The 22,059-nt window shown below is 38.1% G+C and overlaps 1 protein-coding gene and 1 long non-coding RNA gene across 2 annotated transcripts in view; both read right to left on the bottom strand.

Annotated features, from left to right (window-relative positions):
- Positions 1-368: 368 nt before the first annotated feature.
- On the bottom strand, positions 369-2,054 carry LOC129708009 (uncharacterized). The gene is made up of 4 exons (XR_008725265.1): positions 1,992-2,054; positions 1,514-1,552; positions 1,092-1,133; positions 369-401 (listed from the first exon to the last, which is right to left on the bottom strand). It is a non-coding gene; the product is annotated as an uncharacterized LOC129708009 (long non-coding RNA).
- A 631-nt stretch (positions 2,055-2,685) lies between these two features.
- LOC129708043 (mucin-19-like) overlaps positions 2,686-22,059 on the bottom strand; it is a 41,049-nt gene continuing 21,675 nt past the window's right edge. Inside the window, exons 21-36 of the mRNA XM_055653585.1 lie at positions 20,476-20,624; positions 20,241-20,379; positions 19,590-19,694; positions 19,291-19,479; positions 16,754-16,993; positions 16,500-16,656; positions 14,711-14,836; positions 12,974-13,115; positions 10,213-10,244; positions 8,910-8,984; positions 6,952-6,993; positions 5,935-5,976; positions 5,303-5,365; positions 4,588-4,641; positions 3,421-3,483; positions 2,686-2,741 (exon numbers count right to left, since the gene is read on the bottom strand). Coding sequence (XP_055509560.1) covers positions 2,686-2,741; positions 3,421-3,483; positions 4,588-4,641; positions 5,303-5,365; positions 5,935-5,976; positions 6,952-6,993; positions 8,910-8,984; positions 10,213-10,244; positions 12,974-13,115; positions 14,711-14,836; positions 16,500-16,656; positions 16,754-16,993; positions 19,291-19,479; positions 19,590-19,694; positions 20,241-20,379; positions 20,476-20,624 — 1,674 coding nt within the window. The remainder of the gene's footprint in view (positions 2,742-3,420; positions 3,484-4,587; positions 4,642-5,302; positions 5,366-5,934; positions 5,977-6,951; positions 6,994-8,909; positions 8,985-10,212; positions 10,245-12,973; positions 13,116-14,710; positions 14,837-16,499; positions 16,657-16,753; positions 16,994-19,290; positions 19,480-19,589; positions 19,695-20,240; positions 20,380-20,475; positions 20,625-22,059) is intronic.

The raw sequence follows: 22,059 nt of genomic DNA, 5'->3' as shown, positions 1-22,059 counted from the left end.
TTTTGGAAAAATCAATGAGCAGAAACAAAACTGTTTCACAGCGTTGCCATGACCTAAGCCTCCCGGAATAGTGGAAGAGGTGAAGGGAAGAGACCTATTCTATAAAAGTAAAAATCCTTATCCATGTCCACTGAAAGGTGCCAGTCTCAATGCTCTTTTTAAAAATTATTGCAGGCAATCAGCACCAAAAGGCCTCCTTAATTCAGTAGTTGAATCTACATTTTCGTGGTGAGAATCTTCATTTTTGGAATAAAGCAACGATCAAATGTTCCTGAAGCGGGTGCTATATAGAGCTTCACAAAACAAAGCACAGAATCCTAAAGGAAAAGCTAACAAGATTGATAGATGATGTTACTAACCTAATGTAGTGCTGGTGGTGATCTCAGTTGTTGGTGTCGTTTCTAGTGAAAGAAAAGAATGCTTTATTCAAGTGGACAGCCAAGAGGAATTTGCACGCAGTTCTTGAGCCATCAACAGGAATTAATGAGCTGGCACATTTTATGATAACGTTTTACAAGTTGTCATTTTCTTCATCAGTGTATAAAGCATGCGGCCATACTATACGGCTGCATTACTTTTTCCTTGTCAATCAGCAGCTGAATATTTCAGGGCCATCACAAATAATCCTGTTCTCTCTATACACCAGTTACAGATTTCCTGGAAGATCAACCGTTTTCCAATGATCGCAAGGTCTACTTAATACCATTATTTCTAATACCGTTATTCGTTGATCCATTTTTGAAAAATCTTTGAGCTGAAACAAAACAGTTTAACAGCGTTGCAATGATCAAAAACACCCGGAATAGTGGAAGAGGCGAAGGGAAGAGACCTTATCTATAAAAGTGAAAATCCTTATCTATGTCTACTGAAAGGTGCCAGACTCAATGCTCTTTTTAAAAATTTTTGCAGGCAATCAGCACCAAAAGGCCTCCTTAATTCGGTAGTTTAATCTATATTTTCGTGGTGAGAATCTACATTTTTGGAATAAGACAATGAACAAATATTCCTGAAGAGGGTGCTATATAGAGCTTCACTAAACAAAGCACAGAGTCCTAAAGGAAAAGCTAATAAGATTGATAGATGTTACTAACCTGATGTAGTGCTGGTTGTGGTCTCAGTTGTTGGTGTCGTTTCTAGTGAAAGAAAATAATGTTGTATTCAAGTGGGGCAGCCAAGAGTAAATTGTACGTAGTTATACAGCCATCAACAGGTATTCATGGGCTGGCACATTTTATTAAAACCTTTTATCAGTTGTCATTTTCTTCATCATTGAATAAAGCGTTTGCCATATTATACGTCTGAATTACTTTTTCCTTGTCTTTCAGAAATTGCAGCTGATCAGGCGTTTAGTAAGATTGAGTTGGCACAGATGTGCAGCTGGAAGAGCTGCAGCCTCATAGTGTTAGGGATTTGTATTCTATCCTGACCTCGGGTGCTGTCTAGGCTGGGATTGCACGTTCTCCCTTTCTCTGCCTGTGATCCCCCCAAGTTTTTAACAGAGGATGATACTGACCTGATGTAGTGGTGGTCCCAGATGTTGATGGAGTTATTTCTAGTGAAATAAAAAAATGTTATGTTCCACCGAGACAAACAAGAGGAATTGTTATGCAGTTTAGAATCCTTCAACAAGAATTTATCAACTGGCACCTTTTAATAAAACATGTTACACTTGATATTTCCTTCATCGTAGAAAAACGTAGGAGGACATAGTATGCTGCTAAATTTATTTATCTCTGTCAATTAGCATATTAATATTTCCCTGCCATCTCGAACAATCATGCCACATCAATTGCGGATATCTCTGTGTATCGAAACACGTCTTCCATACACTGTATGGTCTTCTTTACGCCATTATTACTAGCAGTACAGTTTCACGATTCATGCCCATAATGTGAGCGAAGATAAAAGAATGGAGCCACAGTGCTGATGTTAGAAATGTTGCCCCATTGTCTAAAGATTAGCCAATGTTTACTAAAAGTGGTTTGACTCACCTGTTGTGGAACTGGTGGTGGACTCAGTTGAGCCAGTTGTCAAAGATGTTGTTGGTGTTGTTCCTGGAGAGCAAATAGAAAAGAAATTACAGATTGAATTGCAAGAGTCGGCAATCAATTTCAGTAGGACTCTGCACATTTTCCTGAGACTGGGATGAATGTTATCAATGTTCATTGCTCATGCCTAAGCAAAGGACATTTAGAAATGAACCAAATTTTGCTTCATCATTTATCAAATGGAACGAAATCATGAAAATAAATTGTGATTTCTTGAGGAAAGTTCTGAACTCCTTCGTTGATCCATTTTGGAAAATCATTGAGCAGAAACAAAATTGTTTAATAACGTTGCTATGACCAAAATCTCCCAGAATAGTGGAAGAGGGGAAGGGAAGAAACTTTTCTACCAAAGTGAAAATCCTTGTCAATCAGCAGCTGAATATTTCAGGGTCATCACAAACAATTTCAATTTCTTAATGTACCAACCAGATTTTGTGGAAGCTCAGCAAGTATTGTAAGAACTACTGATCAGAAATTTAGAACATAAGGAGCGGTAAAGTGCCACAGCTGGTGCAACTCCTACCTCACAGCACCAGAGACTTCAGATTGATTTGTTCCGTGGGTATTGTGTGCATGGAGATTACATGTACTCTCTGTTATGTGTGCCTTTCCTACAAGTGTCTGAAATATATTGTCACTAACCTGATGTAGTAATGGTAGTGGTCTCAGTTGTTGATGTAGTTGTTGGTGTTTCTAGTGAAAGAAAATAATGCAATATTCAACCAAGACAGCAAGGTGGAATTGGTATACAGCTAACTATTGGTAGTCAGGAAACAATCAGCAGGAATTCATATGCTGGCACACTTAATTAAAATGTTTATCAGATGGCATTTTGATACTTCATTGAATAAAATGGCAGGGCAAAATATACTTTTGATCAATCAGCGGCTGAATATTTCTGTGCCATCACAAATAATCCTGTTCTCTCTATACACCATTTGCGATTTCCTGGAAGATCAACCGTTTTCCAATGACCGCAATGTCTACTTAATACCATAATTTTGAATAGTATGCAATGTGTGTACTATGGGTAAGCATGTCTGTTTATATGTCCCATTGATACATGATCCTCAACTTGTGTAAAATGTGTTCATTCGAATCATAGTTTTGTTTTTTGCTACGAAATGTCCGAAGAAATTGAGAAGCAGAAAACACCAACTTATATCCTCCACAAATCCGAACTATTTTGAAATTGTGCAATAATGTGGTCAAATTGTTATGTGCCAAACATTGACATCTTAACATGTATATTTGCACAATTTATGCCAATAATGTAAGCAAATATGCAAGAAGTAAGTCATAGAGCTGATGTTAGAAATGTTTTTTCATTTTCTTTGATTTGCCAATGTTTCTAGAAAGCGGTTTGACTCACCTGTTGTGGAACTGGAGGTGGTCTCAGTTGTACCAGTTGTCAAAGATGTTGTTGGTGTTGTTCCTGGTGGGTAAATAGAAAAACATTTACAAATTGAATTGCAAGAGTCACCAATCAATTTCAGTACGACACTGCACATTTTCCTGAGATTGGGCTGAATTTTAACAATGTTCATTGCTCGTGCCAAAGACAAAGACATTTAGAAGTTAACCAAATTTTGCTTCGTCATTTATCAATTGGCCCGAAATTATGAAAATACATTGTGATTTTTCAAGGAAAGTTCTACACTCCTTCGATGATCAATTTTGGAAAAATCATTGAGCAGAAACAAAACTGTTTCACAGCGTTGCCATGACCAAAAACTCCCGGAATAGTGGAAGAGGCGAAGGGAAGAGACATATTCTATAAAAGTGAAAATCCTTATCCATGTCCACTGAAATATGCCAGACTCAATGCTCTTTTTTAAAATTATTGCAGGCAGTCATCACCAAAAGGCTTCCTTAATTGGCTAGTTGTTTCTATATTTACGTGGTGAGAAACTACATTTTTGGAATAAAGCATTGAACAAATGTTCCTGAAGAGGGTGCTATATAGAGCTTCACTAAACAAAGCACAGAATCCTAAAGGAAAAGCTAACAAGATTGATAGATGATGTTACTAACCTGATGTAGTGCTGGTGGTGATCTCAGTTGTTGGTGTCGTTTCTAGTGAAAGAAAAGAATGCTGTATTCAAGTGGACAGACAAGAGGAATTTGTACACAGTTCTTGAGCCATCAACAGGAATTCATGAGCTGGCACATTTTATGAAAACGTTTTACAAGTTGTCATTTTCTTCATCAGTGAATAAAGCATGCGGCCATACTATACGGCTGCATTACTGTTTCCTTGTCAATCAGCAGCTGAATATTTCAGGGCATCACAAACAATTTAAATTTCTTAATGTACCAAGTTGAGATTTTGTGAAAGCTCAGCAAGTATTCTAAGAACTACTGATCAGAACATTAGAACATAAGGAGCGATAAAGTGCCACAGCTAGGGCAACTCCTTCCTCAAAGCACCAGAGACTTCAGGTAGATTTATTCCGTGGGTGTTGTGTGCATGGAGATTATATGTACTCCCTGTTATGTGTGCCTTTCCTACAATTGTCTGATATATATTGTCACTAACCTGATGTAGTACTGGTAGTGGTCTGAGTTGTTGATGTAGTTGTTGGTGTTTCTACTGAAAGAAAATAATGCAATATTCAACCACGACAGCCAAGAGGTATTGATATACAGCTAACTGCTGGTAGTCAGGAAACAATTAGCAGGAATTCATATGCTAGCACATTTATTAAAATGTTTAACAGAGGGCATTTTTTTCCTTCATAGAAAAAATGGCCGGGCAAAATATACTTTTGATCAATCAGCAGCTGAATATTTCTGTGCCATAACAAATAATCCTGTTCTCTCTATACACCAGTTGCAGATTTCCTGGAAGATCATCCGTCTTCCAAACTTAATACCATAATTTCTAATAGTATGGAATGTGTGTACTGTGGGTAAGCATGTCTGTTCATATGTCCCATTGATACATGATTTTCAACTTGCGTAAAATGTGTTCATTACAATCATGGTTTTGTTTTTTGCTACGGAATGCCCAAAGAAAATGAGAAGCAGAAAACACCAACTCATTTCCTCCACAACTCCGAACTATTTTGAAATTGAGCAATAACTTGGTAAAATTATTATGAGCCAAACATTGACATCTTAACATGTATATTTGCGCAATTTATGCCAATAATGTAAGCAATTATGCAAGAAGTAAGTCACAAAGCTGATGTTAGAAATGTTGTCTCATTGCCTTTGATTTGCCAATGTTTATTGAAAGTGGTTTGACTCACCTGTTGTGGAACTGGAGCTGGACTCAGTTGTACCAGTTGTCAAAGATGTTGTTGGTGTTGTTTCTGCAGAGCAAATAGAAAAGCATTTACAAATTGAATTGCAAGAGTCACCAATCAGTTTCAGTACAACACTGCACATTTTGCTGAGAATGGGCTGAGTTTGAACAATGTTCATTATCGTGCCTAAGCAAAGGACATTTAAAAGTAACCAAATTTTACTTCAAATGGACCTAAAGTATGAAAAGACATTGTGATTTTGCAAAGAAAGTTCTAAACTCCTTCGTTGATACATTGTGGAAAAATCATTGAGCAGAAACTAAACAGTTTCACAGCGTTGCCATGACCAAAAACTCCCGGAATAGTGGAAGAGGCGAAGGGAAGAGACCTTTATCATAAAAGTGAAAATCCTTATCCTTGTCTACTGAAAGTTGCCAGCCGAAATGCTCTGTTTAAAATTATTGCAGGCAACCAGCACTAAAAGGCTTCCTTAATTTGGTAGGTGTTTCTATATTTTCATGGTGAGAAACTACATTTTGGAATAAAGCAATGAACAAATGTTCCTGAAGAGGGTGCTATATAGAGCTTCACTAAACAAAGCACAGAGTTCTAAAGGAAATGATTATGTTACGAACCTGATGTAGTGCTGGTGGTGGTCTCAGTTGTTGGTGTTGTTTCTAATGAAAGAAAATAATGCTGTATTTAAGGGGGGTCGCCAATTGTAATTGGCACACAGTTATAAAGCCATCAACAGGAATTCATGAGCTGGCACATTTTATGTAAACGTTTTACTGGTTGTCATTTTCGTCACTACCTCCACTCGGTGGGTCTCTGGTGCCGTCTCACTTCACTGGTGAATTGAATAAAGCGTGCAACCATACGGCTGCATCACTTTTTCATTGTCAATCAGCAGCTGAATATTTCAGAGCCATCACAAACAATTTCAATTACTTAATGTACCAACTTCAGATTTTGTGGAAGTTCAGCACGTATTCCAAGAATTACTGATCAGAAATTTCAGAGTCAAGAGTGTTTTACTGTGATATATCACGGACGGGACAATAAAATTTTTACTTGCTGCAGCACCACAGCATATGTGAATATGTAAAAATTGTACGTAATGGGGGAAAAAAAAAGTTATTTTCCCCTGATCCTCGGAGAATGTCCGTTGGGAATCCGTAGGAGTTCGTGGATGTCTCGTAGCGGCTCGTAATGCTAACGGTAGGTACGCGGGAAATCCGGAAAACTCGTGACCTTTTTTCAACACTGTGAAAAATGTCCACGAGTAAAAAAATACGTGTGATGAAAAAAATTGTTACTTTTTACTCCTACAAGCCGCTACGAGACATCCACAAACTACTACGGACGCGCTACGGACATTCTCCGAGTTCGAATCAGGGGAAAACTCGGGAGAACTCTTGAATTATCTCGTACAGTGGGCTAGGCCCTTAATGCGCCTTTTAAACTTACTGCAGGCAATCGGCACCACAAAGCCTCCTTAATTCAGAAGCTGTTCCCATATTTTCACAGTGGGAAACTACCGATGTATAAATAATTGGAGCACAACAATGAACAAAGTTCTTGAAGAGGGAAGAGTTTAATTGAACAGATCTCAGACGTACTCAAAGTAAAGCAAACATGATGTTACTAACCTGATGTAGTGACGGTAGTGGTCTCAGTTGTTGGTGTTGTTTCTAGAGAAAGAAAATAATGTTATATTTAATCAATGAGGCCAAGATGAAGCGGTTCATGAAACATTGTGAAACATTCAACAGGAATTCATAAACTGGCACATTTTAATAAAACGTTTTACCAGGTGACATTTTCATCCTCGTTTAAAATAGTTGGAAGGTATATTATGCAGCTGTATTTCTTTCTCTTTGTCAATGCACCAGTTCCCATTCACATGGTGAATGTTTCAAATTGTTCACAAACAATCCCAGTCTTTTACCATACCAAATGCGGATTACATGGAACCTCAACCATGTCTTTGTACACTGAGATTTATGCCACTTTAATCTGGTAAAATTGAAATATTCAGCCAAGATTGTGGCATTAATTAGCTGTCGTTGGTGTGGTGATTGGTGTTGTAGCAGTTGTGGTTGTTATTCCTGTTGTAATAAATATACGCACAATAAAGCAGGAGTCCTATTGTATTGTCCTGTATTGCCATTATTTCTCATAAATGTATCAGTAAACAATGAGTATTTGTGATCATGTGTCCAAACATGTTATGATCGTCAACCTGTGCAAAATGTGTTCATTGTACTCCTGCATGTGCTTGTTCCTGCAGAATGCCCGAGGAAAATGAGAAGCAGAATACACCAACTCAGTTCCTCATTATGTTTTTATGCTCATCTGTATTTATATTTATCAAATGGGTCGAAGTGAAAGGTGCTGCTACTGAAAATTCTTATCCGTGTTGCCATTGTTTATATTGAAACAGAATAACATTATTTTAATTTGCTGCTCTGAATTTGAATTGAATTGCAGTATAACAATCAATAATTATTTGGATAAATAATGCAAAATTATTCCAAATGTCACACTACTTGCCTCCAGAAAAAAAAGTCCTGATCACTCAATATTTTGCAATCCAATGCATAAAAATATGTAAGCATGAATCTAAGATCCTCAAAACACTCAGAATGATGCACTAGTTGCATCTTCTTGTACCCTGCTAATCTATATATTTTATATTTTATGTTGATGGAATTAACCATCAAATAAATATAATTTGGTTATCAGGAGACTGAGATGGTCAAAACACTCAGAGCATTTCCCTTCCAGCTAAGAGATATCAAGAATGTCTTATTTGTCATATGGACCAGATGGGAACTGGTACAGTGAAATGCTTACTTTCTGCAGCTTTACAGGCACCTTAGCTGTATCAACAGCAAAATAAAATGTACAATAAATGACCAGTTATTTAAGTAAACTAGGAATGGGGTACTGATTTAGGATGATCAGCCATGATCATATTGAATGGTTCGAAGGGCCGAATGGCTTACTGCTGCGCTTATTTTATATGTTTCTATATTTAATGCTAGAGATGCTTTTCTTTGTCATTCAACAGCTGAATATTTCAAAGCCTGTTTTCTCTGGAATGCCTGAGGTTGAGGGGAGATCTGATAAAAGTATATAAAATTATGAAGCACAGATACATTCCGAATCGTTACCCAGGATGGAAAAAACACATTCAAATATCATCTTTAAATCGAGAGGTCAACGTTTAAAGGTGACGTGCAAGGCAGGTACACAGAGGAAGGTTAGTGCTTGGAATTATCTGTTGGGAGTGGTGGTAGAGGCAAGTGCATGGATATACAGGGAATGGTGAGTTATGGATTATGTGCAGGCAGATAAGAGTTGGTCTTGGCATCTTAAATGTCTGCTACGGTCGAAGTTGACTCGGGTATGAGATATTCTTGGGAATATTACAAACCTAAATTAAGTGTAAATGATTAATTCACAATCATTGATAGTTACTGCAACTTTGCACACTGAGATTTATACCACTTTATTCTGGTAAAATTGAAATATTCAGCCAAGATTGTGGCATTAATTTTCAAATCTGATTCTTTATTAAAATAGAAAACTAAGATGTCTTTACCTGTACTGGTGGTTGAAGAAATCGTAGTTGTTGTTGGTGTTGTGACTGTTGTTGTAGCAGTTGTGGTTGTTGTTCCTGTTGTAATAAATATACACACAATAAAGCAGGAGTCCTAATCAATTTGAGACATTTGACTAGTTCTTATTAAGCAGAAGTATAAGCATTGTTGTATATGAGGTACATTGTTTCACATAAGGCACAAAAAATTGTTATGTCAATCAGTGAGCGACATAAATCTCCAGGTGACTCAACTGCTATTGTGCTTCATGCTGGGGAATAAAGCTGATATCCCATATCCATTTCAGGAGAAAATGCCGATTGAATGAACCGAGTCAAAATGACCAATGGGAGAAGTCAAGTTTTATTCTGTATTATTACTGTCTTTATGATTTTTTATTATTTGGTTGGTTCCAAGTGATTAATCAGATTACTGACGAACTCCAGTATAATATGGATCGTTGCTTTCTACCACTCCATTCCATGTTGAGCCTTGGAATTTACATTAATATGCTTCATTGCATTCAGAGCACAAACAACCTGCCATGTATAAGACCACTATAGTTATGTTGGAAGTTGCAGGTGGCTCACTAAAACCTCTGCGATAATATCTCCCAAATGTATGGCCTCTACTAACTAAAATGATAACTGCAATGGGTGCATGAGAGCACCACCACCTAAATAAATCCGCTCTCACATTTACTCCAATTGGCCTGGAAATATGGCTGTTCCCATTGCTGGATTTCTAGGCCTTAAATGTTGACTTCGCTGTCAATACTCATGCCACAAATAAATAAACAAAAACATCACAGATGTGTTGATCCTTCAAAAGAATGGGTGCATTTGTGATATGAGAGCGTGAATAAGAAGTGACATGTAGTGATTTAAATTGACATTAGCATAAACTGTTTTTGGTCAAGTTTATCTGCCACAACTTCAGCAGAAGAAACACAACAACACAAGAATTATGGTGTGATTATTTGGTGTGGTTCATTCCTTGTTGTTCATGTTTTTTGAGGATTTCCTTCCAAACATTGATGGAGAAATAGAGAACCTAAAGATAGAACGCGATCTTGGTAGATAAATATATAACTACTGCAATGATATCAACTCATTTGTATTATTTTTTCTGTAGATTTAATTTGTAGCTAATTAGTATTTGGAAAGTATTTTAGAAACATTCAGGTTAATCGATAATAACATTAATATTGCATTGTTGACTAAACCAATATTAATATCTTAAATATGATAATTCATTCCATAATTCTGGTCTATGAATAAGTGAATGCTAAACAAATTTACTTACGGTGGCACGTACAGATGCCATCTTGGCACATACTGTAAAACAAACAAGATATTAAAACTACAAATTACTCAAAATAGATACTTATATTAACTTCATGGAGTATAGTGAGAACAGTGCAGAGAAAACTAACATGCTCTAGGCTCTTTGAGATTAAGAAGGAGGTTGTTTTAGTTTCTTGTAAAGCAATAAGGTGGATAAATCCCCTGAGCCCAATGGAATCAATCTCAGGTTATTGAGAGAAACAAAAGATAAGATTGCAAGGCCTTGACACAAATTTTTGTATCCTCTCTAGCCACAGGCATGATTTTAAAGAACTGGAGAGCAGCTAATGTTCTTTTGTTAAGAAGAGAAGTAGATATAGAAATTATAGGCCAGAGCCTCACATCAGCGCCTGGGCAATTATTGGGGAGGATTCTTTGAGCAAGGATTTACTCGCAATTGGAAGAGAATGGGATAATCAGGGAGGGTCTGCATGGTTTTTCTTGTGGCAGTTTGTATTTTACAAACTTGATTGAGGCTTTGAGCAAGTAATTAATGAGTGTAGGATAGGGATGTTTACATCGATTTTAGTAGGCTTCTAATAAAGTTCCTCGTGGTACACAGATCCAGAATATTAACATGCAAGGGATTCACGGTGGCTTGGTAGTTTTGATATAGAACTGGCATATTCATGGAATTCAGGTTTGTAAACACATATATTGCAAAAGCGGAATAAGTTGTTTGGAGTTTGGAGCATTCAATGGCCTGATGGTTGTCCACAGCTGCAGACAAGTGACTGCACATGGTGAATGAGTTTGAATAAAGAAGGCATACAATATGCTACATCAGTTAGGGCAATGAGTATAAGAGTCAGGAAGTTATGTTGAAGCTTTACAAAACTTAGGTTAGGCTGCAGTTTTGTAGGTTAATTGGCTTCAGTAAATTACCCTCGTGTGTAGGACGCAAAACTGGGATAACATCGAACTAGTGTGAGTGGGTGATGGAGTTTGTTGTGGACTCTGTGGACCGAAATGGCCTGTATCCAGGCTGTATCTCTATTTCTAGTCTCTCTTGACTCTTGTAGTTCTGGTCAAACCTTTACAAGAATGATGTGGAGGCTTTGGAAAAAGGTGCAAAAGAGGTTTATCAGAATGCTGCCTGGATTAGAAGGTATTAGCTATAATGAGGGGGAGGAGATCGCAACCTTCACGTGGTCCACCCTGTTTCGACTAATGCAATCAGCCCGACGTGCACAAACAAAAGATCAAATAGAACAAGTTGACCTAATACTTTAGGCTGTGCACACTATACGCAGAAGAAGAAGAAGAAGAAGAAGAAGAAGAAGCTATAACAATAGTTTGGACAAACTTGGATTCAATGATTCTTCTGGGGCATCAGAGGTTGAGGGAAGACCTGATAGAAGTATGTAAAGTTTTGAGAGGCATTTATAGGGTAGATAGTTGGAACATTTTTTTCCAGTGAGGAAATGTTAAAACCCAGAGGGGATAACTTTTGACACAGATAATAGTGGTGCATGTTAGGTGCTGCTTGGGGTGGTGGTGGAAACAGATACATTAGTGATGTATCACAGATACAACAGATATAATAGATATAATAGTGGTGTTTAAGAGGTTTTTAGATCGGGATATGGATATGCAGGGAATGGCGGGCTATAGATCATTTGCAGACAGAAAAGGTTAACCTGGCATCATGTTTGACAGACATTATGGGTCAAAGGGCCTGCACATTTGCTCTATGTTCTATGTTATATTTTCTAAAAATTATGGGCAACCAATGGACATTAATTCAGCAGAGAAAATGAAAGGTCTATTCCAACTGAAATCATTTTCAAAGCTTTTAAAGTGCAGGTTAGCGGAGAGCAAAAGAGAATTACGAGGGGTTTTACTTATAGGAATCAAAATTAACAAAAGTAGATATTGCAGAACAGAATCACAGATGCAGTTGAAGGAAATTAGAATGCTTAATCATAATAAATCATAATGCATAATGAAGGACAGGTCGCACCTTGGCCACCCCCTCTTTTCCCCTCTCCCATCGGGCAAAAGGTAAAGAACAGTGAAAACGCACACCACCAGATTTGGGGACAATTTCTTCCCAGCTGTTATCAGCCAATTGAATCATCCAACCACAACCAGAGAGCAGTGCTGAACTACTATCTACCGCTTTGATGACCCTCGCATTATCCTTGATCGGACTTTGCTGGCTTTCCCTTGCACTAAATGTTATTCCCTTATCATTTGTCTGTACACTGTAAATGGATGGATTTTAATTGTGTATTGTCTTTCTGCTGACTGATTGCACGCAACAAAAACTTTTCACTGTACATTGGCACACGTGACAATAAACTAAACTGAACTGAAACTGAACTGAATATATGAAGGAGTTTGAAACAACGAATGAGAATCTTGAAGTTGGGAATTAGTACAGGCTGTATTTTTTTAATTGTCAAAATATCTATTTTATAACCTACTGCTTCAATATGAATCGAGAAAAATAATTTTTATTCAAAAATATAAAATTTCCATCTAAATTTTGTAAATGTCAAATAGAAATATATATTTTAAATTAATTAATCTGGCGTGTTTGCTATTTACAAGAAAAACATTTTCTTCTTTAAAGGGCTATGAAACACTAAGTGAAATCCATTACACCCTATAACTGAATAGTTAAATGTGTAAAAGATTCTAGACCCACTTTCATGACAAGATTATTGGTTCCAACATGATGAATTAAATAAAATTCTCTCTTTTGGATAATTTACCATTCTTCACAACCATTTCTTGTTGTTTCACCCGGTTGCAATATCCTTCCCTCATAATAGCATGTACACTGAGGTAATGCAACGCACTTCATTGTATTTTCATCCAAATAAGGAGCACTCTCTGGGCATTTGGCATAGCAACCTGAAACATTGAGAAGTAAAAGTCACTATAAAGATAAACAAGAACTCTGTGAATGCTGGATATTTTAAGTAACAACAGAATCAGATCCACCAGTGACAAAACTCAATGAACTCGAAAATGTAGCGATTAAACAAAATTTGAATCCAGTTCATTGAATCCCTTAAAAAAAAGCAAACACTTAGATTTTGCCACAACTGAGCCCAAATTAGGGAATACCAAGAGAGTATTGATATATTTGTTGACTTTGCATCTTGGCTGCCATCTTGTGCATGTAAGTAGGAAAACCAGTCCACCTGATTCTTTGAACCAACTCTTTTATGAAGATTGTGGATGATCATATATCCTCCTTGCATCCAGCCTGTTGAGCTACGAAAAAATCTTGTACGTTTCGATGAAATTTGCCACTTTTCTACACTGCTGACTGTCCCAGTCCTCACACATCAAACTTGCCATTTCCTATCATTTTAGGGCATCTTTGCTGCCGCCCACTGACCACACAGCAAATACATCCTATCTTAAGTAAGGAGACCAATACTGTGCATAATCACTCCAGGCATAGATTCAACAAGGGCCCATATAATTACAACAAGACTCACTTACCCTTGTGATAAAACACTTTCTTATAAAGACTATTATACCATTTGTCTTCTATTCCCCCTCATTGTATTTAGTTTGATAACTGGTTTCAATCCATATTGGTATATTATCATTGATTCATGTGCTCTTATGTTATTGACTGTTCCCGGCAAGCAACAGACAGGATGCTCCCAGCAAGTAGGCCCGACTTGCCTGCTGCGGACTGACCTCCGAGGAGCACTCGCCCGCCGTGAACTCCGGTGCATCCGGGAACCGGCCCGAAGATTTGTCGTTGTCTGCCCAAAGGCTGGAGGTCGCCGGGTCCTCACCCAAAGCCTCGCCAGTCAACAGAACTGGGAACCTGTCTGAAGGCTCGTTGGAGTCCGCCCAAAGGCTCATGGTCAGCAGGATCTCATGGGTGGCGGGACCTCAACCAAAGGCTTGGCTGTCAATAGGAATGGGAACCCGCCCGAATGCTTGGCAGATGCCATAACCAGGAGGGAGCTGGAGAAATCATCCCAAGGAGCAAGGACTGGTAGGAGGGTGAACCAGGGTAATTCCTCCAGTGCCTTCAGGAAGGCTGGAGGAGGCACTCCCGGGATACAAAGATGGCCATGTGAGGAGAGGAGAGGGATGTTGGTTCACGGAACCTACTGGAGTACTTTGGGCATGCAGGCCGACCGAGCTTTGGACTTTGAATAATGGCGCCACAAACAGCAGCGCCCGCATGTGTAATATAACATTACATATAATATAATATAATAACTATTGACTATTGGACTTTGTCAAAAGCCTTATTGAAATCCAAATGTATTACATCCACTGGCTCCACTCATCTACTCTATCAATCACTAACTATATTACATGCATTATTGCTTATTAGAAACTGGGATTCTTTACAAATCTTTATCAAAAGGTACAAATAATTTAAAGAAAATTAATTAATATTATATTGGATACAGTAATTTAAAACATTTTGGAATATGTCATCAAATTTGAAAACTTAATTTATACGGCACCTTCAAGAACTGCCGAATACTTCTTTCCAATGAAATGGCCGGTACATGTTCTTGTTGTTATCGTTCCACACGGCTGATAGTGCCAGCTGCATTCATTGGGAGCATTATAATAGTCACAGTACACAGCTGTAATGTGAAATAGTATTTTAAAATGGTATTTTTAATTGCTCCTTTAATACACTTAAGCAAGATGATCTTTAATCTGGACTGTTGGACAAAGTCTGTCTTGGCAGAGTTTCAATCCCAACATTCACTAACACTCATCTTGTTCCTCCCCAAAAGTTTTTATTGCAGTTAATAAATATTACTGGGGTAGGCAAAGGAGATACAATCATTCTTCTCTGCCCTCCTCCATTACATAAAGTTGATCAGCAGCAACATTAGGAGTTAAGATGATACATGCATTTACTCCCAATGGCAGAGAACACAAAGAGGATGGAAGCTGGATGATGGCCCCTATTACAAATTGCAAATAAAAATCTACAAATGAACCCAATAATGGGATATTGTTCTGTGAAAAGTTCTGAGTGTGAACATTTAAAAAGTGCTGCAGTGCTGATCTGCCTTTCACTGACACGGCTGTAATCACTTGTAAGAAAAAGAGCGGTGACGATTTTGATTATTTTGAGGCTGCAGGTCACAGATCATTCACAAGGTCGTAGAGTTCTACAGCGTGGAAACAGGCTCTTTGGCCCAACCTGCCACACCGGGTGTCAACATGTCCTGTCTACACTAGTCCCATCTACCTGCATTTGGGCCATAAACAAGTCTTATCCATGTACCTGTCAAAATGTTTCTTAAATGTTGCGATTCAATGCAAAAACAATTGCCTCTAAGTATCCTCCCCATCCTGTTCAAGAAGAGGATAGGGGATCTTATCATCCTCGAGTCACACAGTACAGAAACAGGCTCTTTGGACAACTGTGTCCACACTAGCCATCCATTACCATTTACACACATCCCTTTTTTTTAAATATAGAACGTAAATGTCAGAGTTGTTCAACGGGTCAGGCACCATCTCTGGTGGACATGGACATTCATGTCCTCCAGAGATATTGCCTGACCTGCTGAGTTACTCCAGCACTTTGATCTATATGCATGATTTCAGCATCTGATGTTCCTAGTGTTCCAATTTGTTTTACTCTTTCCACAATTCCATCAACTTCCTCGGGATTCCAGTTTATCTTATAGGAGGGACAATTTACAATGGGCAATTAATCCAACATGTAGCACATTTTGGGAAGTGGATGGAAATCAAAGCACCCAGAAGAAACCCAGTGGTCACAGGGAGAACATGAAAACTCCACAGAGACAGCATTGGAATTTTCAATTGAGCTCAAGTCACTGGGAGTTGTGAAGATCAAGCTCTTATCAGCTGCAAAAAAAGAGATGGGTATATGATAAAGAAAATATTGTTTATTTATTTGTTGTCGTTATAAATTGAGCTCAAGATAACAGAAATTAGTATCAGATTTAAATAGTGATGTTATTTGTTGGTCAGCATGTTACATGTGCAGGAGCCAGGAGCAGTTGCATTGTGAACAATTGGTGTTCTGAACTTTAAAAATGTGCTGCCGTGCCCTTGATGAATAGGATAGTAATTGTATTTAAGAAAAAAATGAGTGATGCAAATGCTGATCACATGGAGGCTGGAGGTAACTGATCACAATGCACAAACTATTGCATGAGTATCTTTGGGACCATGTTCAAGAAGAAGTGAGGATCTCATTGTTATAGAGTCATCCTTCTACCCACTGTGTCTGTTAAATATGCATAAGGTTACACTTACGACAAAGTTCAGGGGTTCTCCAGCGAATACAAACTTCAGCTTTATTACAAGCTTCTGCATACACAGCTACAGCAGTACAGAAACCAAGATACTTTCCCTCCATATCACAGGCACAAGCTTCTTGAATACAAGCATCATAAAATGGAATTGGATCAACCTGATAAAGTAACAGTGTCAGAAAAAGAATGATGGAAATGCAGCTCATTTCATATTATATATCAAATGCGTTATATCTCAAATGCATTGTCTTTTACCTTTTTATGGCACGCTTGAAAGATTGCGCTATGAATTAAGTTGCACCTCTTCTGCGCCCATGACAAACAATATGGATTGTTATCACATGGATATATCTCATTTACTGTATCGGAGCAAAGCTGCGTGGATCTCCAGGTGTTCCCAAATTCCACAGTGCTGGTCAGCAAGGTGTTCCCCTTTGATGTTAAGTCATCTTCAAGATCATCATTGAGATTTCCACAAAGGCCACAAACTTTATTCTTTAACAACAGAAGAAACATATTGATGGTTACCATTCTAAAATCACAAATACTGGTTTATACTATTCTAAACCAGCAGAGAAAATTGGCCAATAAAGTGCTTTGAGATCTGTTAAAATTGGGCACTACAAATGTGAATTTATCAATCTATTTTTTTATAATCAATTGGGTTTTTTTTGTTGCGTTTTTTTTTGTCTCTATATTTATGTAAAACATTCTGTTCAGCTTCAAGAGATTCTCCTGAAGTTGTGAGCAGTCCTAACTAAATACAAGTTATTTTTTTATTTTTTATGACATGAACCATGACACAATTGCATAGAATAAAATAGTCCATAGAGTGATGTGGTAAAATCTCTGGTTATTTTCTGGAAACCACCAAATCCTTGAACGAGAAGTCCTCAGCATGGTTCTGGATGGATGCATTAACTTATAGATGTAGTGGGCTTTTTCGTAATTACAATGAGTTAGCTTGTACAGATTTTTTTCATTCTAGGTTTAAGTAAATGCTTTTAAAATAGACTTAAAAGGGAAAATATATACATCTAAAATAGAACATGATTTTAGTAGGAAGGAACTGCAGATGCAGGTTTAAACCGAAGATAGGCATAAAAAGGCACTCCACCTCAATGGGTCAGACAGCATTTCTGGAGAAAAGGAATAGGGGACGTTCGGAATTAGATCCTGCTTCATATTAGAAGAAGGATCTCGACCTGAAAATTCACCTGTCCCTTTTCTCCAGAGATACTGTCTGACCTGCTCAGTTACTCCAGCTTTTTGTGTCTATCTTTAGAACATAAATTGAGCCTGGTTTATTAAACTTTAATAAAAGCTTCCATCCTCAATTTCTACTTACTGCAGCTCTTGAATCTTCCACATCTTTGCTATGTACATTTCCTGCACAGATTACTGGTGCATTGTTTACTCCTCACAGTTTAGATCATCCTTAAAACCATTCACATCATAATTCATGGTCCGTATGCGTACATGATTCATATATATGGTGTAGGACGGAACTGGAGATGCTGTTTAAACGGAAGATAGACCCAAAATGCTGGAATAACTCAGCTCTCCCCAGTGATGCTGCCTGGCCTGCTGAGTTACTACAGCATTTTGTGTCCATTTTTCTTCTTATCGAGTCCACACACAAGATTAGCGATTGTTCAGCCAGAGTTGAACACACTTCTCGGCATCTGCATGCAATAGTGTCTGTCTTGTCGCTTCTTGTGCTCCTTGAGCATGGTGGTGGAAAGATTGGTGGAAACTGGGCCACAACGTGAACGCTCTTTCCTTGACCCCTGTGTCCATTCATATATATGGTTTAGATCTGTGCCTGTGACCATGTAGTAGAAATTCCTGACAATAAATGGCAGGACAAGAATACATTTCTGAAACTAACCTTATTTCCTTGTTTTCAGGAAAATTATTTACATAGAAACATAGAAAATAGGTGCAGGAGTAGGCCATTCGGCTCTTCGAGCCTGCACTGCCATTCAATATGATCATAGCTGATCATCCAACTCAGTATCCTGTACCTGCCTTCTCTCCATACCCCCTGATCCCTTTAGCGACAAGGGCCACATCAAACTCCCTCTTAAATATATTTAAATGTATTTATTTATATAAAAATATTTAAATTTTATACAGATGATATATCCCTCGTGGATTTTGAGTCATGATCTTTTCACAAAGTATTGGTTTCTCACACTGCTACTTCCAACCACTTGGCATTCGGGCCATGTCATGATCCAGCTTTAAATTGGCAACGTTTTCCCCGCCTCACCCTGGCCGTTTCAGCCTCAGGTTCTGAATGTTCACTCCCATTTTAACAAGTCCAACTCTTACTCAGAAAATCTGTTGTAAAACCAATAAATCGCTAATTATCAGCATCTAATCCAATTTTATTTTCCACAATTTAAATTTTGACAGTTTTCCTTTGTTTTTTGAATCTCAATACTGTTTCACATATATATAGAAAAATATTGTCCAGCAAAATTTGTTATGAGGCTACCTATTATATCATGTAATAGATGAACATTTAGAATATTGTTGTTGTTTTATGGATTCTATACTCCAGATCTTCTAGAGTGATTCCTTCATTTACCACCAAACCTTGGCTTTGCCATCCCAGTCATTTTTTTGTGCTCTATCAAACTTTACAGATTTTTTCCCATCTGTATTTGTGAGTTTTGATGTAAATATATATATATATGAAATGAATCAAGCTTCCCAATAATTCCAATATTAGATTATACTTTCTGTATTATTAAGCAGAAATTTAATTTTCAATCCCCACTCACCTTCCATTTTGGATCCAGTGTGATTGAAAGTCGTGTCCGTTTATCCCAAACCAAAATGATCCCATTGGAAAATGACAGGATTAAGTAGAGTCCAACTGTGTGAATTGTATATGAATTGTCTGCGCACTGGCTGTATTCAGAGGACACCTCACGTACTCCAGTTGCACTCGATAAAGTTAATTCTCTCCCCTGTAAGGATAAATTTGAAAATAAATTATCTTATATGAATAATTTCCGATTAGAAACTGCAACTGCATAACCTACAGTTCATCTTATATGTTATAGATTAAAATACATACCCCAATCAAGATTCTGATTTCTCTTGAACATGTCACTCCATTTTCACAGCAGGGAACACTTTGTGTCAGTATTTGGAATGTACCAATCTCTCGTCGACATTTGTCCTAAGGTTAAAATATTTTGAAATAATTTGTGCAATGAGAATTCAAACACATAATTTGTTATTACACTGCCAGTCAATGTGTATAATTTTCCTATTTTAGAATTGTTTACACACTTATCAGATTCAAATAATGTTGAGCACTGCCTTCCCTGAAATGGTAATTTGTTTGATGTCTTTATCTTCCAAGCTAGCCAGTGGAACACACATTTTCCATATGTTAAAGTGTATCTAAATCAAACACAATTGAACAGCGGTATAGTTGCTGCCTGACGGCAACAGAGACCCAGGTTTGATTCTGAGTACAGGTGCTCTCTGTGTGGAATTTGTACATTCTTCCTGTGACTTCATGGGTTTTCTCTGGGTGATCCAGTTTGCTATCACATTCCAAAGATGTGCAGGTTTGTAGGTTAAATGGCTTCTGTAAATTGTCCCTTATAAAGATATATTTTGAGAAAAATGGAGATTGGAAAAATAACTTAATAACATCTGCAATTAAACAGAATTGACAGTGGAAACAGTCGTGTTAAATGTTACTCCTTCATCTTACCTCCACAAAGATATATTCACAGTTGCCATCAAATTTGAATCGTTTTCCGTCAAATGTTATGTAGTGACCATCTCCATAAACAGTGCAGGTCTTTGGACATGAATTATCAGTGCATTCCCATTCTCCACCATTGCATGTGCTATAATGTAGAGTATAGAGATATATCATTTTACAGTTGTATGTAGTTAGTGTTATATTTTATGGGGTCATTCCTCTCAGTATTTGTTTCGCTCACCATGTATTGCAATCAATGGTGATTGTTTCTCCACCACCAAAGGTTTCACCTCCAAATAAACAGGGACATCGGGATGGTTCAATGCATCCTTCAGTGGAATCCTCCACCAAACCATCAGGGCAGACACAACCTGGGACGCATGGGTCTGGCTTTATAGAGAGAAAAAACTGTATCAATTGGCAGAAATAACAATATATAACATATATAACAATCAGGTGATGATAGGACAAATGATCCTCTATGATCTCTATGAAAATCCTCAACACTGGTGCTCCGCAAGGAAACGTTCTCAGCCTCCTTCTTGTACACCCACGACTGTGCAGCCAAGTACAAATCTAATTCAATTTTCAAATTCGTAGACAACACCACCATTGTGGGCCAGATATCAAATAATGATGAGATGGAGTACAGGAAGGAGATCGAGAATCTCTTGTCCTGGTGTTGAGACACCAACCTTTCTCTCAATGTCAGCAAGACAAAAGAGATAGTGATCTACTTCAGGAAATGAAACACTACACATACCCCAGTTTGCATTGACGGTGCCAAAGTAGAAAACTTCAAATTCGTAGGAGTCAATTTCACGAACAACTTCTCCTGGACCACCCATATTGAAGCTACGACCAAGAAAGCACACCAATGCCTCTATTTCCTTGGAAGGCTTTGGAAGTTTGGCATGTCTCCTACAACTCTCATCAACTCTCTACAGATGCACCATAGAAAGCATTTTATCAGGATGCATCACAGCTTGGTTTGGATCAGCTCTATCCAAGACCACAAGAAATTGCAGCAAATTGTGGACTCAGCCCAGACCATCACACAAACCAACCAACCTCCCTTCTGTTGACTCCATTTATACCTCATGCAGTCTCGGCAAAGCCAGCCACATAATCAAGGATGAGTAGCACCCTAGCCATTCCCTCTTCTCCCCTCTCCCATCAGGCAAAAGGTATAAAAGTGTGAAAACCATCACCTCCAAATTCTGGACAGTTTCTTCCCAACTATTACCAGGCAAATTAATCATCCTACCACAACCAGGAAACAGTCCTAAACTACAATCTACCTCATTGATAACTCTCGAACTATCCTTGTTTGGACTTTGTTGGCGTTACCTTGCACTAAACATTATTCAATAGACAATAGACAATTGGTGCAGGAGTAGGCCAGCACCACCATTCATTGGGATCATGGCTGATTATCCACAATCAGGGGCCTGTCCCACTTGGCGATTTTTTTCGGCGACTGCCAGCATCATTGGCTGACGTATCAAGTCACTGAAAAAGTTGCAGTGTGATGCGGCATGACGACTCATTGACGCGCGGTGTTTCCTCAATTTTTGCAACTTTTTTTTGTCGCCGATGGATTTTGAAATGCTCAAAATCTTTCGGTGACACTGATATGTCAATCAATTATGCTGGCAGTCGCAGAAAAAATTGCCATGTGGGACAGGCCCTTCAGTGCCCCATTCCTGCCTTCTTCCTATATTCCTTGACTGCTATCTTTAAGAGCTCTATCCAACTCTTTCTTGAAAGCATTCCCTTATCTTGTATCTAAACACTGTAAATGGCTCGATTGTAATCGTGTATT

The sequence above is a fragment of the Leucoraja erinacea genome, chromosome 22 (assembly GCF_028641065.1).
Source record: "Leucoraja erinacea ecotype New England chromosome 22, Leri_hhj_1, whole genome shotgun sequence".
Lineage (NCBI taxonomy): Eukaryota > Metazoa > Chordata > Chondrichthyes > Rajiformes > Rajidae > Leucoraja > Leucoraja erinaceus.
This window is presented reverse-complemented; position numbering and strand designations above follow the sequence as displayed.